At 31.0% G+C, this 18,592-nt stretch overlaps 3 protein-coding genes across 3 annotated transcripts; 2 read left to right on the forward strand and 1 right to left on the reverse strand. All coding sequences in view use genetic code 6, as the record gives it.

The window, feature by feature from the left end:
• Positions 1-11,495: 11,495 nt before the first annotated feature.
• Positions 11,496-13,259, forward strand: SS50377_28370 (Beta-galactosidase; the record flags this gene model as incomplete). Its single annotated transcript, XM_067912141.1, has 1 exon — positions 11,496-13,259. One exon carries the CDS (start codon positions 11,496-11,498, stop codon positions 13,257-13,259), a length of 1,764 nt encoding a protein of 587 aa, XP_067760198.1.
• Positions 13,260-13,782: 523 nt separating this feature from the next.
• On the forward strand, positions 13,783-15,330 carry SS50377_28371 (uncharacterized protein; the record flags this gene model as incomplete). Its single annotated transcript, XM_067912142.1, has 1 exon — positions 13,783-15,330. One exon carries the CDS (start codon positions 13,783-13,785, stop codon positions 15,328-15,330), a length of 1,548 nt encoding a protein of 515 aa, XP_067760199.1.
• Positions 15,331-16,692: 1,362 nt separating this feature from the next.
• On the reverse strand, positions 16,693-17,961 carry SS50377_28372 (uncharacterized protein; the record flags this gene model as incomplete). Its single annotated transcript, XM_067912143.1, has 1 exon — positions 16,693-17,961. One exon carries the CDS (start codon positions 17,959-17,961, stop codon positions 16,693-16,695), a length of 1,269 nt encoding a protein of 422 aa, XP_067760200.1.
• Positions 17,962-18,592: the final 631 nt, after the last annotated feature.

An 18,592-nucleotide genomic window follows, 5' to 3' on the forward strand; every position in this document is an offset into this window, starting at 1 on the left:
ACAGTCTTCGGCATAGCCTGTGCTTGTATTACTAGTGAGAATAGCCTTCTTAGGCTACTGTGCACCTGGGCTCATAAGTGAATATATATTAGTAAGTATAGTGTTATATTCTATAAATACAATAGTAATATACTAAATATCCTTACAAGCACCACTCCCAATGCATATATACTACTAAACTCCATTTAAGATATTATATATATACTATAGTATTGTATAGTCATCGAGCACTATGCAGTACCACTCATGCCTGCCTTAGCACTATCTATGGAACTACTTGGGGTCCAGTACTGGTGGTACCCACTTCAGTAGCAGGCAGGTACTACACATAGAATATACAAACAGTCTTCGGCATAGCCTGTGCTTGCATTACTAGTAAGAATAGCCTTCTTAGGCTACTGTGCACCTGGGCTCATAAGTGAATATATATTAGTAAGTATAGTGTTATATTCTATAAATACAATAGTAATATGCTAAATATCCTTATAGGCACCACTCCCAATGCATATATACTACTAAACTCCATTTAAGATATTATATATATACTATAGTATTGTATAGTCATCGAGCACTATGCAGTACCACTCATGCCTACCGTGGTGCTGTCTATGGAACTACTTGGGGTCCAGTACTGGTGGTACCCACTTCAGTAGCAGGCAGGTACTACACATAGAATATACAAACAGTCTTCGGCATAGCCTGTGCTTGTATTACTAGTGAGAATAGCCTTCTTAGGCTACTGTGCACCTGGGCTCATAAGTGAATATATATTAGTAAGTATAGTGTTATATTCTATAAATACAATAGTAATATGCTAAATATCCTTATAGGCACCACTCCCAATGCATATATACTACTAAACTCCATTTAAGATATTATATATATACTATAGTATTGTATAGTCATCGAGCACTATGCAGTACCACTCATGCCTACCGTGGTGCTGTCTATGGAAATACTTGGGGTCCAGTACTGGTGGTACCCACTTCAGTAGCAGGCAGCTGTGCCAAATATGAAGGTTAAGCCATTATTCAGTATGCCAACAGCATCGACTCAGGCTCGTAGCCCCAAAATGTGGAGGTCCTAAGCTAGCATAAGTTCAGTCCTGTTCTTAATAAACTATGATATTGCTACCTCGCTGGCTCCTGACCACCAGCTAGCGCTATGTTATTCACCCTGATAGCCACATTCTGCTGACCTCGCTTCAGTAACACTCATCCTGCGAGTCGTCGTTACCATCTAACATTCATCCATCCCTATGCTTCGGTCTTAATAAACATACCGGGTGAGACTGCAGAGTATCATGTTTGATAGATTATGCATCATCCGGGTATTAAAGATAGAATGCAAACAGTCTTCGGCATAGCCTGTGCTTGTATTACTAGTGAGAATAGCCTTCTTAGTGATACTGTGTACCTGGGCTCATAAGTGAATATATATTAGTAAGTATAGTGTTATATTCTAGAAATACAATAGTAATATGCTAAATATCCTTATAGGCACCACTCCCAATGCATATATACTACTAAACTCCATTTAAGATATTATATATATACTATAGTATTGTATAGTCATCGAGCACTATGCAGTACCACTCATGCCTACCTTGGTGCTATCTATGGAACTACTTGGGGTCCAGTACTGGTGGTACCCACTTCAGTAGCAGGCAGGTACTACACATAGAATATACAAACAGTCTTCGGCATAGCCTGTGCTTGCATTACTAGTAAGAATAGCCTTCTTAGGCTACTGTGCACCTGGGCTCATAAGTGAATATATATTATTAAGGGTAGTGCTATATTCTATAAATACAATAGTAATATGCTAAATATCCTTACAAGCACCACTCCCAATGCATATATACTACTAAACTCCATTTAAGATATTACTATATATACTATAGTATTGTATTGTCATCGAGCACTATGCAGTACCACTCATGCCTGCCTTGGTGCTGTCTATGGAACTACTTGGGGTACCAGTACTGGTGGTACCCACTTCAGTAGCAGGCAGGTACTACACATAGAATATACAAACAGTCTTCGGCATAGCCTGTGCTTGCATTACTAGTAAGAATAGCCTTCTTAGGCTACTGTGCACCTGGGCTCATAAGTGAATATATATTATTAAGGGTAGTGCTATATTCTATAAATACAATAGTAATATGCTAAATATCCTTATAGGCACCACTCCCAATGCATATATACTACTAAACTCCATTTAAGATATTATATATATACTATAGTATTGTATAGTCATCGAGCACTATGCAGTACCACTCATGCCTACCGTGGTGCTGTCTATGGAAATACTTGGGGTCCAGTACTGGTGGTACCCACTTCAGTAGCAGCCACCTATGCCAAATATGAAGGTTAAGCCATTATTCAGTATGCCAACAGCATCGACTCAGGCTCGTAGCCCCAAAATGTGGAGGTCCTAAGCTAGCATAAGTTCAGTCCTGTTCTTAATAAACTATGATATTGCTACCTCGCTGGCTCCTGACCACCAGCTAGCGCCATCTCGTCACCCCTGATAGCCACACTCTCGCTGACCTCGCTTTGGTACAACTCATCCTGCGAGTCGTCGTTACCATCTAACATTCATCCATCCCTATGCTTCGGTCTTAATAAACATACCGGGTGAGACTGCAGAGTATCATGTTTGATAGATTATGCATCATCCGGGTATTAAAGATAGAATGCAAACAGTCTTCGGCATAGCCTGTGCTTGTATTACTAGTAAGAATAGCCTTCTTAGGCTACTGTGCACCTGGGCTCATAAGTGAATATATATTATTAAGGGTAGTGCTATATTCTATAAATACAATAGTAATATGCTAAATATCCTTATAGGCACCACTCCCAATGCATATATACTACTAAACTCCATTTAAGATATTATATATATACTATAGTATTGTATAGTCATCGAGCACTATGCAGTACCACTCATGCCTGCCTTAGCACTATCTATGGAACTACTTGGGGTACCAGTACTGGTGGTACCCACTTCAGTAGCAGGCAGGTACTACACATAGAATATACAAACAGTCTTCGGCATAGCCTGTGCTTGCATTACTAGTAAGAATAGCCTTCTTAGGCTACTGTGCACCTGGGCTCATAAGTGAATATATATTAGTAAGTATAGTGTTATATTCTATAAATACAATAGTAATATACTAAATATCCTTACAAGCACCACTCCCAATGCATATATACTACTAAACTCCATTTAAGATATTATATATATACTATAGTATTGTATAGTCATCGAGCACTATGCAGTACCACTCATGCCTACCGTGGTGCTGTCTATGGAACTACTTGGGGTCCAGTACTGGTGGTACCCACTTCAGTAGCAGGCAGGTACTACACATAGAATATACAAACAGTCTTCGGCATAGCCTGTGCTTGTATTACTAGTGAGAATAGCCTTCTTAGGCTACTGTGCACCTGGGCTCATAAGTGAATATATATTAGTAAGTATAGTGTTATATTCTATAAATACAATAGTAATATGCTAAATATCCTTATAGGCACCACTCCCAATGCATATATACTACTAAACTCCATTTAAGATATTATATATATACTATAGTATTGTATAGTCATCGAGCACTATGCAGTACCACTCATGCCTGCCTTAGCACTATCTATGGAACTACTTGGGGTCCAGTACTGGTGGTACCCACTTCAGTAGCAGGCAGGTACTACACATAGAATATACAAACAGTCTTCGGCATAGCCTGTGCTTGTATTACTAGTGAGAATAGCCTTCTTAGGCTACTGTGCACCTGGGCTCATAAGTGAATATATATTAGTAAGTATAGTGCTATATTCTATAAATACAATAGTAATATGCTAAATATCCTTATAGGCACCACTCCCAATGCATATATACTACTAAACTCCATTTAAGATATTATATATATACTATAGTATTGTATAGTCATCGAGCACTATGCAGTACCACTCATGCCTGCCTTAGCACTATCTATGGAACTACTTGGGGTCCAGTACTGGTGGTACCCACTTCAGTAGCAGGCAGCTGTGCCAAATATGAAGGTTAAGCCATTATTCAGTATGCCAACAGCATCGACTCAGGCTCGTAGCCCCAAAATGTGGAGGTCCTAAGCTAGCATAAGTTCAGTCCTGTTCTTAATAAACTATGATATTGCTACCTCGCTGGCTCCTGACCACCAGCTAGCGCTATCTCGTCACCCCTGATAGCCACACTCTCGCTGACCTCGCTTTGGTACAACTCATCCTGCGAGTCGTCGTTACCATCTAACATTCATCCATCCCTATGCTTCGGTCTTAATAAACATACCGGGTGAGACTGCAGAGTATCATGTTTGATAGATTATGCATCATCCGGGTATTAAAGATAGAATGCAAACAGTCTTCGGCATAGCCTGTGCTTGTATTACTAGTGAGAATAGCCTTCTTAGGCTACTGTGCACCTGGGCTCATAAGTGAATATATATTAGTAAGTATAGTGTTATATTCTATAAATACAATAGTAATATACTAAATATCCTTACAAGCACCACTCCCAATGCATATATACTACTAAACTCCATTTAAGATATTATATATATACTATAGTATTGTATAGTCATCGAGCACTATGCAGTACCACTCATGCCTACCTTGGTGCTGTCTATGGAAATACTTGGGGTCCAGTACTGGTGGTACCCACTTCAGTAGCAGGCAGCTGTGCCAAATATGAAGGTTAAGCCATTATTCAGTATGCCAACAGCATCGACTCAGGCTCGTAGCCCCAAAATGTGGAGGTCCTAAGCTAGCATAAGTTCAGTCCTGTTCTTAATAAACTATGATATTGCTACCTCGCTGGCTCCTGACCACCAGCTAGCGCTATCTCGTCACCCCTGATAGCCACACTCTCGCTGACCTCGCTTTGGTACAACTCATCCTGCGAGTCGTCGTTACCATCTAACATTCATCCATCCCTATGCTTCGGTCTTAATAAACATACCGGGTGAGACTGCAGAGTATCATGTTTGATAGATTATGCATCATCCGGGTATTAAAGATAGAATGCAAACAGTCTTCGGCATAGCCTGTGCTTGTATTACTAGTGAGAATAGCCTTCTTAGTGATACTGTGTACCTGGGCTCATAAGTGAATATATATTAGTAAGTATAGTGTTATATTCTAGAAATACAATAGTAATATGCTAAATATCCTTATAGGCACCACTCCCAATGCATATATACTACTAAACTCCATTTAAGATATTATATATATACTATAGTATTGTATAGTCATCGAGCACTATGCAGTACCACTCATGCCTACCTTGGTGCTGTCTATGGAAATACTTGGGGTCCAGTACTGGTGGTACCCACTTCAGTAGCAGGCAGGTACTACACATAGAATATACAAACAGTCTTCGGCATAGCCTGTGCTTGCATTACTAGTAAGAATAGCCTTCTTAGGCTACTGTGCACCTGGGCTCATAAGTGAATATATATTAGTAAGTATAGTGTTATATTCTATAAATACAATAGTAATATACTAAATATCCTTACAAGCACCACTCCCAATGCATATATACTACTAAACTCCATTTAAGATATTATATATATACTATAGTATTGTATAGTCATCGAGCACTATGCAGTACCACTCATGCCTACCTTGGTGCTGTCTATGGAAATACTTGGGGTCCAGTACTGGTGGTACCCACTTCAGTAGCAGGCAGGTACTACACATAGAATATACAAACAGTCTTCGGCATAGCCTGTGCTTGCATTACTAGTAAGAATAGCCTTCTTAGGCTACTGTGCACCTGGGCTCATAAGTGAATATATATTAGTAAGTATAGTGTTATATTCTAGAAATACAATAGTAATATACTAAATATCCTTACAAGCACCACTCCCAATGCATATATACTACTAAACTCCATTTAAGATATTATATATATACTATAGTATTGTATAGTCATCGAGCACTATGCAGTACCACTCATGCCTACCTTGGTGCTATCTATGGAACTACTTGGGGTCCAGTACTAGTTGGTACCCACTTCACTAGCAGGCAGCTGTGCCAAATATGAAGGTTAAGCCATTATTCAGTATGCCAACAGCATCGACTCAGGCTCGTAGCCCCAAAATGTGGAGGTCCTAAGCTAGCATAAGTTCAGTCCTGTTCTTAATAAACTATGATATTGCTACCTCGCTGGCTCCTGACCACCAGCTAGCGCTATGTTATTCACCCCTGATAGCCACACTCTCGCTGACCTCGCTTTGGTACAACTCATCCTGCGAGTCGTCGTTACCATCTAACATTCATCCATCCCTATGCTTCGGTCTTAATAAACATACCGGGTGAGACTGCAGAGTATCATGTTTGATAGATTATGCATCATCCGGGTATTAAAGATAGAATGTATACAGTATTCGGCATAGCCTGTGCTTGCATTACTAGTGAGAATAGCCTTCTTAGGCTACTGTGCACCTGGGCTCATAAGTGAATATATATTATTAAGGGTAGTGTTATATATTATAAATACAATCGTAATATGCTAAATATCCTTATAGGCACCACTCCCAATGCATATATACTACTAAACTCCATTTAAGATATTATATATATACTATAGTATTGTATAGTCATCGAGCACTATGCAGTACCACTCATGCCTACCTTGGTGCTATCTATGGAACTACTTGGGGTCCAGTACTGGTGGTACCCACTTCAGTAGCAGGCAGGTACTACACATAGAATATACAAACAGTCTTCGGCATAGCCTGTGCTTGCATTACTAGTAAGAATAGCCTTCTTAGGCTACTGTGCACCTGGGCTCATAAGTGAATATATATTAGTAAGTATAGTGTTATATTCTATAAATACAATAGTAATATACTAAATATCCTTACAAGCACCACTCCCAATGCATATATACTACTAAACTCCATTTAAGATATTATATATATACTATAGTATTGTATAGTCATCGAGCACTATGCAGTACCACTCATGCCTGCCTTAGCACTATCTATGGAACTACTTGGGGTCCAGTACTGGTGGTACCCACTTCAGTAGCAGGCAGGTACTACACATAGAATATACAAACAGTCTTCGGCATAGCCTGTGCTTGCATTACTAGTAAGAATAGCCTTCTTAGTGATACTGTGTACCTGGGCTCATAAGTGAATATATATTATTAAGGGTAGTGTTATATATTATAAATACAATCGTAAATATACTAAATATACCTTATAAGCACCCACTCCCAATTAATTTCTATCGTTCAAAATTATATTTAGTTTTTCGTAATTATAATATAGTTTTATACCTTAAATAAGTATTTACGAAAATTCGGATTATGAACTTATTATTAGTTGTATTTATATAAATACTAAGCATATCAATACAGTTGATAGTCTTTCCGCGAACAACTAGTTATACCTAATCTTACTATTACAACATTATGGAGTATTTTCAATACAACCAAGTAGGCTTTACAACATCAAAATTTGAAAAATACTAAATTGCTCAGGCTCAAGCATACTCTTGACTAATTTCAGGTATTAATACTATTTTATTACTTCGAAAACAAACAAGCATATCTCCATCATCATCCCTGCAATAAATTGTCTAAAGCTAGCTTTAACCCCTTAGCTTTGAAAGTTCCCAACCGCCTTAAAATATTTATTATTTAAATTGCTTGCCAGCAAAATCACATTCTGTAATTCTCACGAACTTATCTTTAAATTTTAGGCAAAAATTCAACATTTTAATTCTGCTACGAAAAATATTTTATCTCAACTTTATCTATTTTACCATAAAAAATTAAGTTCAGAAGACTAGTTTTTTAGACCATAAACCGCTAAATGCGGTATTTCGCTGTCTGTTAATGCTAAAATTCTAAAATTTACTGTTAACGGAGGCAAAATTATTTATTTCTTTCAGGTAGTTATTTGTTCGTTTTTGCCTCAAACTTGTAGTTACTTTTACGCAAAAATAAGAAATTTCAGCCCCTGAAATAGCTCTGAGATGGCGTAATTTGCAACGCTACGCACAACTTTTAAGGGAAAAAATCTGGTGTTTTCGGTGTTTTATTTGTTGTTTCTGGTGCTTCTTGCGCCTGAACTCTATGTTTTGCGCTTTAGAAACTGGGAAGCTGGACATTCGATTAGTATATTTATATAATAATTATTTTTATTATATTATATTTTGTATAATTATTTTTATTTTTTGTCTATATTATTATATACTATTATATATTGTAAAATAATAATTTTATCATTTTACCATATACTATTATATATTAATTATCTGATATACTAATAATTCACTTTTTGACTATATTCATTTTACACTATTTTAATCATATACTCTACAAAAACCTAATTACAACATAACCAAAGCCAATTTTCAAATTCCAACTGATACAAACGACTCATCTTCCCAGCCCTTCGCTTAACGCCAAATTCGCTCATTTTACACCGAATCCTCTTCGGAAACTGCACCCTTTGCCAAATCAACCAGAACAAAATTTCAGCGATTTCGTAATAAGCGATAACGTAAAGAATAGCAAATCGAACGTTTCCAGCCAATTTAAAAACCTACGAAAAGCTTTCTAGAAATTCATATGAACTGCACTGGCAGTTTGCGGAATTCGCAAAAGCGCAAATTTGCGATTTCGTGGACTCGCGATTTTGCCAAAAGTTTCTTTCGGATTTCGCTGTTTTTTGAGTTGAAAGAAAAGATGCAATTATCATATTATATGCACAGGTTCTAGCGCTTCGTTTGGGTGTTGTTTGCACCGGTTTGACTGAAGGCCTAGTGATATAAGTCTTATTTTGGAAGTTTGACTTATAGCAGTAGAAGGAGGTTATGGGTGCTGTTTGAACGTAAAATGTAGGTTTGCGAATGGTAAAATGATTGTGAATGGAAATTTCGACGTGTTCTTACGATATTTGCTGGAATTATAATTTTCAATGCTTTAGCGGTTGGGAGCTGTTATATGAATGTTGTATGGCGGGTTTTATTGGTTGGAATACTTAGATTGGTGTTTCTGGGTTTTGTGTTGAAAATTAGTTGTCTGGTGGAGGTAAGTGGAAGTGGTATAGTTTATTGGATATTTGGAGATACAGTGTGGCAGCTGGTTATGTTTATAGTAGGGTCGAAAGTGTATACAAAAAGCAGCCGAATAAGAATTTATATCATTATAGGAATGGTCATTATTGGGTAAGTAAAATTTAGCTAGTTTTGGTGTATAAATGGTAAAAGGTATTTTTAAATGGTTTTGAAAATTATGGAGTGTAGCGGGTATACTACACAAATATTTAGATAACTTTATATTAGTTTTAGGGTTAAAATTATTAGTTTTCGAGAAGTACCATTAAATAATGGATTAATAGTTAGTGGAGTTATAAGATATATTTCTGATGAATGCTATCAATTATTCTTAAAAAAATTAATATTAATATTAAGTTCTGATAATAATTTTTAAGGTTTATAGAAAATGAAATGTCACAAGATGCAACATTAGCTTAAATCTGTGAATTCAATATTTGCTAAGCCGAGTATTAAAATCCTAATGAAAATACATCTGTCAATGATAAAAGCTCATAAAACCGTAACTCAGTATTTTGGATATATTTAAAAAAATTAAAGTACCTAAGTAAAATCTTGATTTACAATAAATTTACTAAATTTAAATAAAATTTATAGTGTTTTTAAATATTAAGAAAAAATAGTATATAAAACTAAAAATTAATATAAAATTTACAAATTAGTTGTTTAGTTTGTATAGTATTTATTTATTTTTATTTTTTAATCTATTATAACAATTATATTTCACTATTATTGTCTAGTATAAATATCGTTAGAATTTTTCTTAACTTTTATCCCACTATAATATTAACATCACTAATTTTTACTCTAAACAATTTTTCATCCTTTTATTACGAAGCTATTATTTATCCTATTTGTTCCATTGACTCTACCTAAATAATTTTATTACTAAATGATGCAGCTTATCCTTATTTTTGTCAAAATATAATTTATTATCATAATTAAAATAAAAATAAATATTGGTTTAAACAAAGTATGTTACTTCTTTTAATCTAATTTTCCCTCTACAATAAGATAAATTAATACCATAGTATAATACAATTCTCTATACTCGTTTTAAAATGTAGTAGCTACTGCATCATCTACGAGTCTACTATTAGTATATTAAAAAATACAAATAATAATATTATGCAATCATGCAATTTCATTCAAATGAACAAGTAATAATATCTATATTTTATGGGAAGTCAAATATTCGATTTTGCCTTAATTTTAGTATTAGCTACTCTAAATACAATATAGTTTTAATGATGAATAAAGCTTGATTTTATATTAACATAATTCTCAGAATAACATTATAATAATTAATCTTACAACTTATTTTTACTTATATAAATAATAATGATATATAATTAAATGTAGATTTCTAAATGTAAATAATTCTTAAATTTAATAAGTGTTGCATTTTTAGTGCTTATCGTTGCAATAAATCTTATTAAGTACATAATGCACACATTTATTTAAGTAAATATATACATTTCTACCGTCTATAGATCTTGCTAAATTTATTTAATATGTAAATTATTTTGCAATCATGTAAATTTTCTCAAAGTAAAATAACCCCAAAGTATTCAGTAAAATATAACGTTTAATAAGTTTACTACTGTTAGTGTACTGGTTAGCGTTGGTAAGGAATCTATACACTAACATAGATAATTACATGCACAATTGTATATAAAATAAATAATTTAAAGATCAAATGAATATATTTACACCCTATTTTTAAACAGAAAATAATATAATTTAAACTATTATTAAAAATTAGTTTTAGTAGAATTTTGCAATCAATTGAAAGTTTGCAACGTAATTAAACTGATAAAACTTACTAATCTATTTCTTCCAGGTCAACAATAAAGAATTGCTAGATTAATAAACTAATTTGAATTAGATAAACACTCTGTTAATATATAATGAAAATAGAAATACTTATAATGAAATAAGGTGCCTTAAATAGAAACTTTAACTCTTTATTCGATTAAGGAAGGAATATTGTTTTCAACAATTTATTAGTAGTTATTAGAATCTTATTCAATATATTTAATAATGTCAATAACATTTTGACATGATTTGTTGAAATAAAATAATAAATTATTGATCTGGATTAATTTCAATGAATTTCTTTCTTGCTAAATAATAGTAAATCTACTAATAATTTATATTTTTAATATAGTATGTATTAAAATACTAAACTCTTAAATAATCTAAAATAATTACTATGAAACATATTCAAATACATTTAATAGTCTCTTAAAATATTACTTACTAAACAATATATAATAAATGTATAACGATAACTTCATGTGAAGTTTATTTAAGAATGATTAGTAAATTTATTATTTATATAATATAATATTATAATTTAATTAATTTAATCTATCATAAATGCTTCTTACCTTAGCGTTTTTTGGCTGGGATAAAACTGAATTTACGGTAAATTTAGAACCATTCTAAATCCATGCTGGCGCAGTTGATTTAATAAGAATTCCTTATACTCATTGGGAGCAAAGGATTTTAGCAGCCAAAACTATGGGGCTTAATACAATGGTTCTGTAACTCAATTGGAACTCCTTTGAAAAGGAAGACGAAACTTTTGACTTTACTTCTGACTAAAATAATGTTAATGAATTCATTAGACTGTGTAAAAGTAACGATATGAAAGTTATTCTTAGGCCTGGTCCTTAATCTCATACTTATACAGCTTTTGGCGGCATTCCTTCTAGAATTTCTTTTGACAATGTTTCCACAAGAGATCTTTAAAATAAGGAATGGGTTCGCTCAATTACTTCTTATATTAAAGCAGTATCAGCAGTAATAAACGAAAATTCTGAAGACGTAGCTATGATTCAAATTGATTAGCTAACTGGAATAGATGAAATTTCTTCAGACTATCTACGTTATTTACGTCAACTTTTCCTTCAAAACGGTGTTTTTGGTCCGTTTATGCTTTTAGAGTCTATTTATAAGTTTAATAGTGTTGAAGGTATGGCTATCGGGTTAAGTGGTAATCCATCAGCGGACTAAATAGAAGAGGCGAAAAAAATATCTCCCAATCTTCCTGTTTTCTATGGTAATCACTATACTGGGGATGTTACTACATATCGATCTGGTCCACCACAGTCAAGGTTTGTCAACCTTTAGCCTATTTTAAAAGCTAACTAAAGCTTTATTTTATTCCCCTTCTGTGGAGGATCTAGCTTTGGATTCACTGCTTCTGGTATACAATCTTAAGTCTATGATACATATACCACTAGTAATGATTTTGGTGCACCGTTGACTGAAAATGGTTATCCTACACCATAATACAATAGATTAACTCGCGCACTAACTGGATCATCATAATATAAGCTCAAAGTACTCCCAATGTAGACAATTGATAGCTTTACTATGGTAAAAGTTGGTACACTTGAGGGCCAAAATTTTATTAATAAAGGTACTTTTAAAGACTTGCCTACTTTTGAATCTTAACGTCAAAATGAAGGCCTTGGTATATATGAAGTTCAAATTCCTCCCAATTCTAGCGGTAATCTTGCTTTAGAAAATGTTAGGGACTATGCCCAAGTTTATATTGACGGTGAACTAGTTCATACATTCAATAGAGAAATCAATGTTGGCTTTAATTATATGATAAAAGATACCAAGTCTGGACGCCTTTAGCTCGTAGTAGATGCTAGTACTCACTAGGGATTCTCAGGATACGCGTTTGAAGATGATAAGAAAGGTGTCTGGGGTAATAACATGTTTAACAGCTAAAAAATGCATAATTTTACCTTAAGCTTGCTAGACGTTGAGAATTTTAAACCTGTGGAGAAATTAACACCAACGAACTTTACCGGTGGTCTCTTTAAAGCAAAGTTTTCTACCTTAAAAGTCGATACCTATATAGACCTTAAGGATTTCAAAAAAGGTTACGTCTTTATCAATAACGTAAATATTGGTAGATATTAAAACGTCAATAAAGACTAATCTAATAACTTTTATTCAAGAATCTATTGTCCTTCCACTTATTTAAATGATGGAGAGAATATTTTGTTTGTGCTTGATACACTTACTGTTGAGGAATCTATATAAGTTTCTGGTGTATAACTTGCTTTTGCCTGTCAAGAAGGGTATGCTGAAGTTGGTGCAGAATGCATTAAAGTTGAGTGATCGTACTTATTATCTAGCTACTCTTAAATGTTTTTAAAAATATTTTTTTATTCTTGTAAAATGAACCATATTGATTACTTAGATCTATTCAAAATTTATAAATATTATCATCAAATAGATAACTAACTAGTATGCTAAAATAATCATATTTAATGTAAAGTATTCAAACTATTCTAACACTAAACTTAATAAATTCGACATAGAATTATTAAAAATGAACAGATTTGAGAAATTAATAGTATCTTATTATACATGCTTAATATCTGGTACAAACTTTCAGTAACACCTATCTTCTGATAACTGTAATCGAGTGTAATATAAATTTTAAGTACCCAGATAAACGTTATGGATATATAAAATATGAATTCCTATTGAATAAATTTTATAAATACAATAGAAACTAGCACAATATTACTGATTTGTGTCTTAAGATTAACATACTTTAAACCTAAAATACTAACATTCTATAATGTTTACAAAATTAATAATACTTTAAAAGTATATTATAATAAGGTAATTCAAAATGGAAATATGTGATTAACCAACTTTTGTTGATGGAAAACTAACTTTAATACTTGATTTTGCTAATAAAACTCTAGATTTAACCTCGATAACTATTCCAAAATGTGTTTAAGTATGTATTTAAAAAAAATGTTAACATTAATTGTTCTTTGAGTAACCTAATAACATAATTTCATTAGAAGTACAAGGAATTTTCCCTAAAAACTTCGATACTATAAAATTTTTAAAGTTAGAATACTTAAAAATTTGTGATTTGAACATTGATTTTATTAATATTCCAAAATCTCTTTCTAAGTTAGAACTAATAGATGTAGTAATAAAAAATTTATATCAAACTGATTCATAAATTCACACTGTAGTTTTAAACAATATAAAATCCAATATTTAACCTCTTTTTGATAATGTATCAAGTTTATCAAACCTGCGAAATCTGTGTCTGGTAAATCTTTAACATTAAGAATTTCTTGTAGATATACCTACATAAATTGACTAAATTTTAATTTAAGATTGTTAGTTTTCATCTGTGAATGTACAAATAAACTATATTGAATAAGATAAATGTATTGAATTTTAAAATTGTTAATTTTAAAATGTCATATTAAATTGTTTATTCGATAAAATAAACATATTTAATTCTAATATTATTCTGTTTTAAGCAACATTTTAAAGTTAATTAAAAGAGTTAACTATTAGCTTTTCCTCCGATTTTGATTAGATAAATGAAAATTATATTGAACAACTGATCAATATGTTGTAACAAATGAAGTAGCTAATTAAACTCTCATTATTTGATTTTTAATTTTAAAATATACTAGTTGTTCCTGAATCAGTCCAATTTTTAGTTATGAAAAACTTAATTTTATAAGATATTAGTATTACATCTGACTCATTTCAACATATTGTCTTAGATAATGTTCGCTTTTTATGTTCTAAAACTTTGGTTTAGATATATAAAACAGCTTCTCTAAGTAGAAAGTTAGAATATTTGATAATTAAACATACTACATTATAATAAGAATCTTAAGTTCTTGTATTTAGTTCTAATATTATTAACTTTATCAAATTGGAAAACTAAAATATCTATTAGCTTTTAATTCCAAAGTTATGTAAAATTTTAAAGCTTAAAAACAACTAAATTCCTATCATTCGATTTTGTAATCATAATTGTGTAAGTTTAACATTGTCTGGGTGTCTTCAAGATTATAAGCACCTTTATCATCTACTGTTCTATGCAACTGACCTCTAAAAAGTTTAATTTGATAATTTACTTATTTAAAGGTTTTTTTACAGAACATCGATTTAAATTCTGAAATTTAATTAAGTAACCATTAAAAATATAAGCTTTGTATAAAACTATGACTATTTTAATATAAAAATTTAAGAAAAAATAAAAAAGTTTATATAATTCTAAGATATAGAAAACTATTAAAATTTATTAAAAAATCCACATAAGCTTTAAATAAATAATAATATAAAGTTTTATGCACAAAAATAAGTATTAAAACAAAAAATTTTGCAAATTATTTTTCCTGATATCGATTAAATTTGACTATTTAAGAAACAAACGCATCTATATAAAAATAAACAGTGCAATAATCAAGTATTCAATTCAAAACCATCCTATTATAAATAAAAATAAATGATCTATATTTTATTTAACACAGTTTCTATCAATATCTTAGTTGAGTTATTTACTACATAGAGTAATCTTGTATTCCAAAATTATACTAATAACCCTTCAATGAAGTAAATATAAAACTTATAACCACTAAAAACTATCGATTTATTTAGACAAAAAATACAATATTAATATTTCTTAAAAAGTTTCAAATCATATATATTTTAAATCATTCGCGAACTTCAATCGATTATATCCTTTAATATTTGTGCTAAATCCAATCTGTCAACAAAATTTAACTTTCAATCCAATTTTTCTCTACAGACAAATGGATGACTATATTAAATTAAAGAAAAAATAAACACATTCCTCCATTTTAGAATAACATATATATAATATGTTTTTTATCATTATTATGAGTTAAAAATTTCCAATTCTAATATCATCTGCTGATGTAAATAATTTTCATACATTGATTCTACGGTTCCAATTCTTTCGCATTTTATGCAATTTAAATATCTACATATACGATAGTAAAAATACTGAATATTATTTTATTGCTAGTAATATTTTATTTTTATGCAATATTCGTCTTAGATATATAATATGCATGGGATTCTTCAATAAATATTCATATAATGTTATAATAATTTAAGAAACACTTAAATACAAATTAAATTCAACCTAAGAGGAAAAATTATGTCCTTGAGACCACTTTAATCTGATCCGTGTTAATAAGTTAAATATATATTATTAAGATAATAATAATTAATTAATATATAAATCATCAATAAAAATGAAATGAGTTAATATTTTCTCATCTTTACTACCAATAAGAAAATTATAAATTTATTTAGTATAACATCTTTCTGGTATTGCCATATTTAAAAGTATATGTATTTGTCAATTTATTTTCTTTTTGTACTTCAATTATTAAATTCTATGAACATTTGTGTAATATTAAAAATTTAACCAAAATTTGATTAAAAAAACTGTTAGTTTTAATTTTAACAATTATTTTATTAAAAATATATTTAGATAGAGCATACTATAATTTAGCACTAATGGTTATTTCATATTTCAAAAGCTGCACACCAATCTAGTTATTACTAAATAAATTATAAAATTTATATAATAAAATACAAAATAATCAGATTTCTGCTATCTGATAAAATAATAAAACATTTTTACTATTTTATAATATATTTTATAAAAATCTGTGCTAATAACTGCACTCTAACAAATATATTTTAATATGCTCTTTATTTCTTTAACTAATTTAATATTAAATCCTCAGTCAATATAGCTACCTATATGTATCCAATTTTCGTCTAAGTAAATTGTTTCTGCTTTATCAACCGATACTCCTAATGCACTCGCATAGGAAATATCATACATATAAGCAGAATTTTCATAATAAGTAGATAATTTATTGATTTAAGACTGGCTTAGCGTGGTTTTACTTATCAAATTCGTTAATCTTAATACAAATCGTCCATAATCAACGTTATTTTTAATACGTACAACTTAAAACACAACAGGCTCCAAATATTTTAAATTATGTTCAACACCATCAACATCTACTATTACCTAAAGTTCTGCTCCAGTATTGTGAAATTTTACTAAGGTTATATTTTTAATAATAATATTTTCTATTTTTCGTTGTTCTTATAAATAAAGTTAAAATCCTGAGTTAAAAGCGAGCTTTTCTATTTGATATTGCACATCATGGTTAGTGAAAAATGTTTTTGTTGGAGTAACAGTTTGGTTTAAGTAGCCTTTACACCAAGATAATCCCTATTGAGTCTAGCAACGCTAACCTGTGGAGTTAACTATAATATAATTTTCAGTGATCTGGAGCCCGTTAAAATATCGCTAGTCAGTAGCAATTGGATATGTATAATCCACTCTAGGATAATATGTTTACTCTATAAGAAGTTTCATAAGGGCATCCATAATACTTTAGCCTACTGATTAACCAAGATCTCCGTTCAGAATATCTTTTAAAAATTCAGTGATGAAAAGACTAATTGAGTTTAAAAGTACTTAGTTACCACACTAGAATGATATTGAAAAGTTTTCAATACTAACACGAGTATCCCTGGTGTAAATTGTATATTTACTCTTACATTCATCATTGAAAGCTACTGATGCATAAGTGGAAATTGTGAAATCGTTTATTTTAAGTTAGAGAGTACCACTATCATATAAATAAGGAAAACTTCGTTATTCAAGTTTAAGCTCAAAAACGATGTCTAGAGCTACGTCTGTTACTTTTATTATAGCTGAATCATTTTATAGATAAATATTCATATTGCTTATGTCAACTTATAAAATACGACCATTATTCAGAGTAATTTAAACGCCTAGTGTTGTGAACTAGACTTATAATGCCGATATCGACCCTTAGATACTACCAATAGCATTTTAAACATTACGAGTACAGTATTTTGAAATCCCATATCTAGTCACAAAAACACGCATAGCAGAGTCTTCGAGAACTGGGCTTTCATTATCAAATTTTACAGGCTAGCACTATACTGAAAGGAGTAATGTTAGCATTTTAAAATCATTTACAGATAGGAATGGATAGTAGTACCTTCTAATAAATAAAATAAGCACATTATTTTTTATATTTTAATATTATGACCATAACTAAGTATACGTATTAATAAATATTATTTGTGGGGACTATCGTTCTAGTGGGGAATCAGTATAAATTATAACTTATAAATATTTATTACTTAGAGTAAAATAATTATAAAATATTATTTCCTGATATTAATTTATTGTATTCCTCTCTTTATTTTATGTTTTTAACGCTCAAAGTATACCACCTTTAACAGTATTATTTTCGAAATCACACTACAAAGTGATATTGTATAACTTAAAATATTACAATTTATATATATTTCTACTATTCTACGCAAATAAAAAACCTTTTGTATTAATTATTATATACATATAATAATAACTATTATTATATTATAGAAACTAGGTTTTCAAAAACTAACTATATTCAGATTGTTCTCAAATTTTGCCTACAGCAACAGAATAAACAGTGAAATTTAAGCAGCAAAACTAACGATCGAATTGAAGTTCGCGCCTATCCGGCAATGAGACCTTCTGATTTAAAGAATAACTTGCAAATTTACATTGAATTTTTATGCTAAAAATTTACGATTTAACTTAA

The sequence above is a fragment of the Spironucleus salmonicida genome, chromosome 9 (assembly GCF_000497125.1).
Source record: "Spironucleus salmonicida strain ATCC 50377 chromosome 9, whole genome shotgun sequence".
Taxonomy (NCBI): Eukaryota; Fornicata; order Diplomonadida; family Hexamitidae; genus Spironucleus; species Spironucleus salmonicida.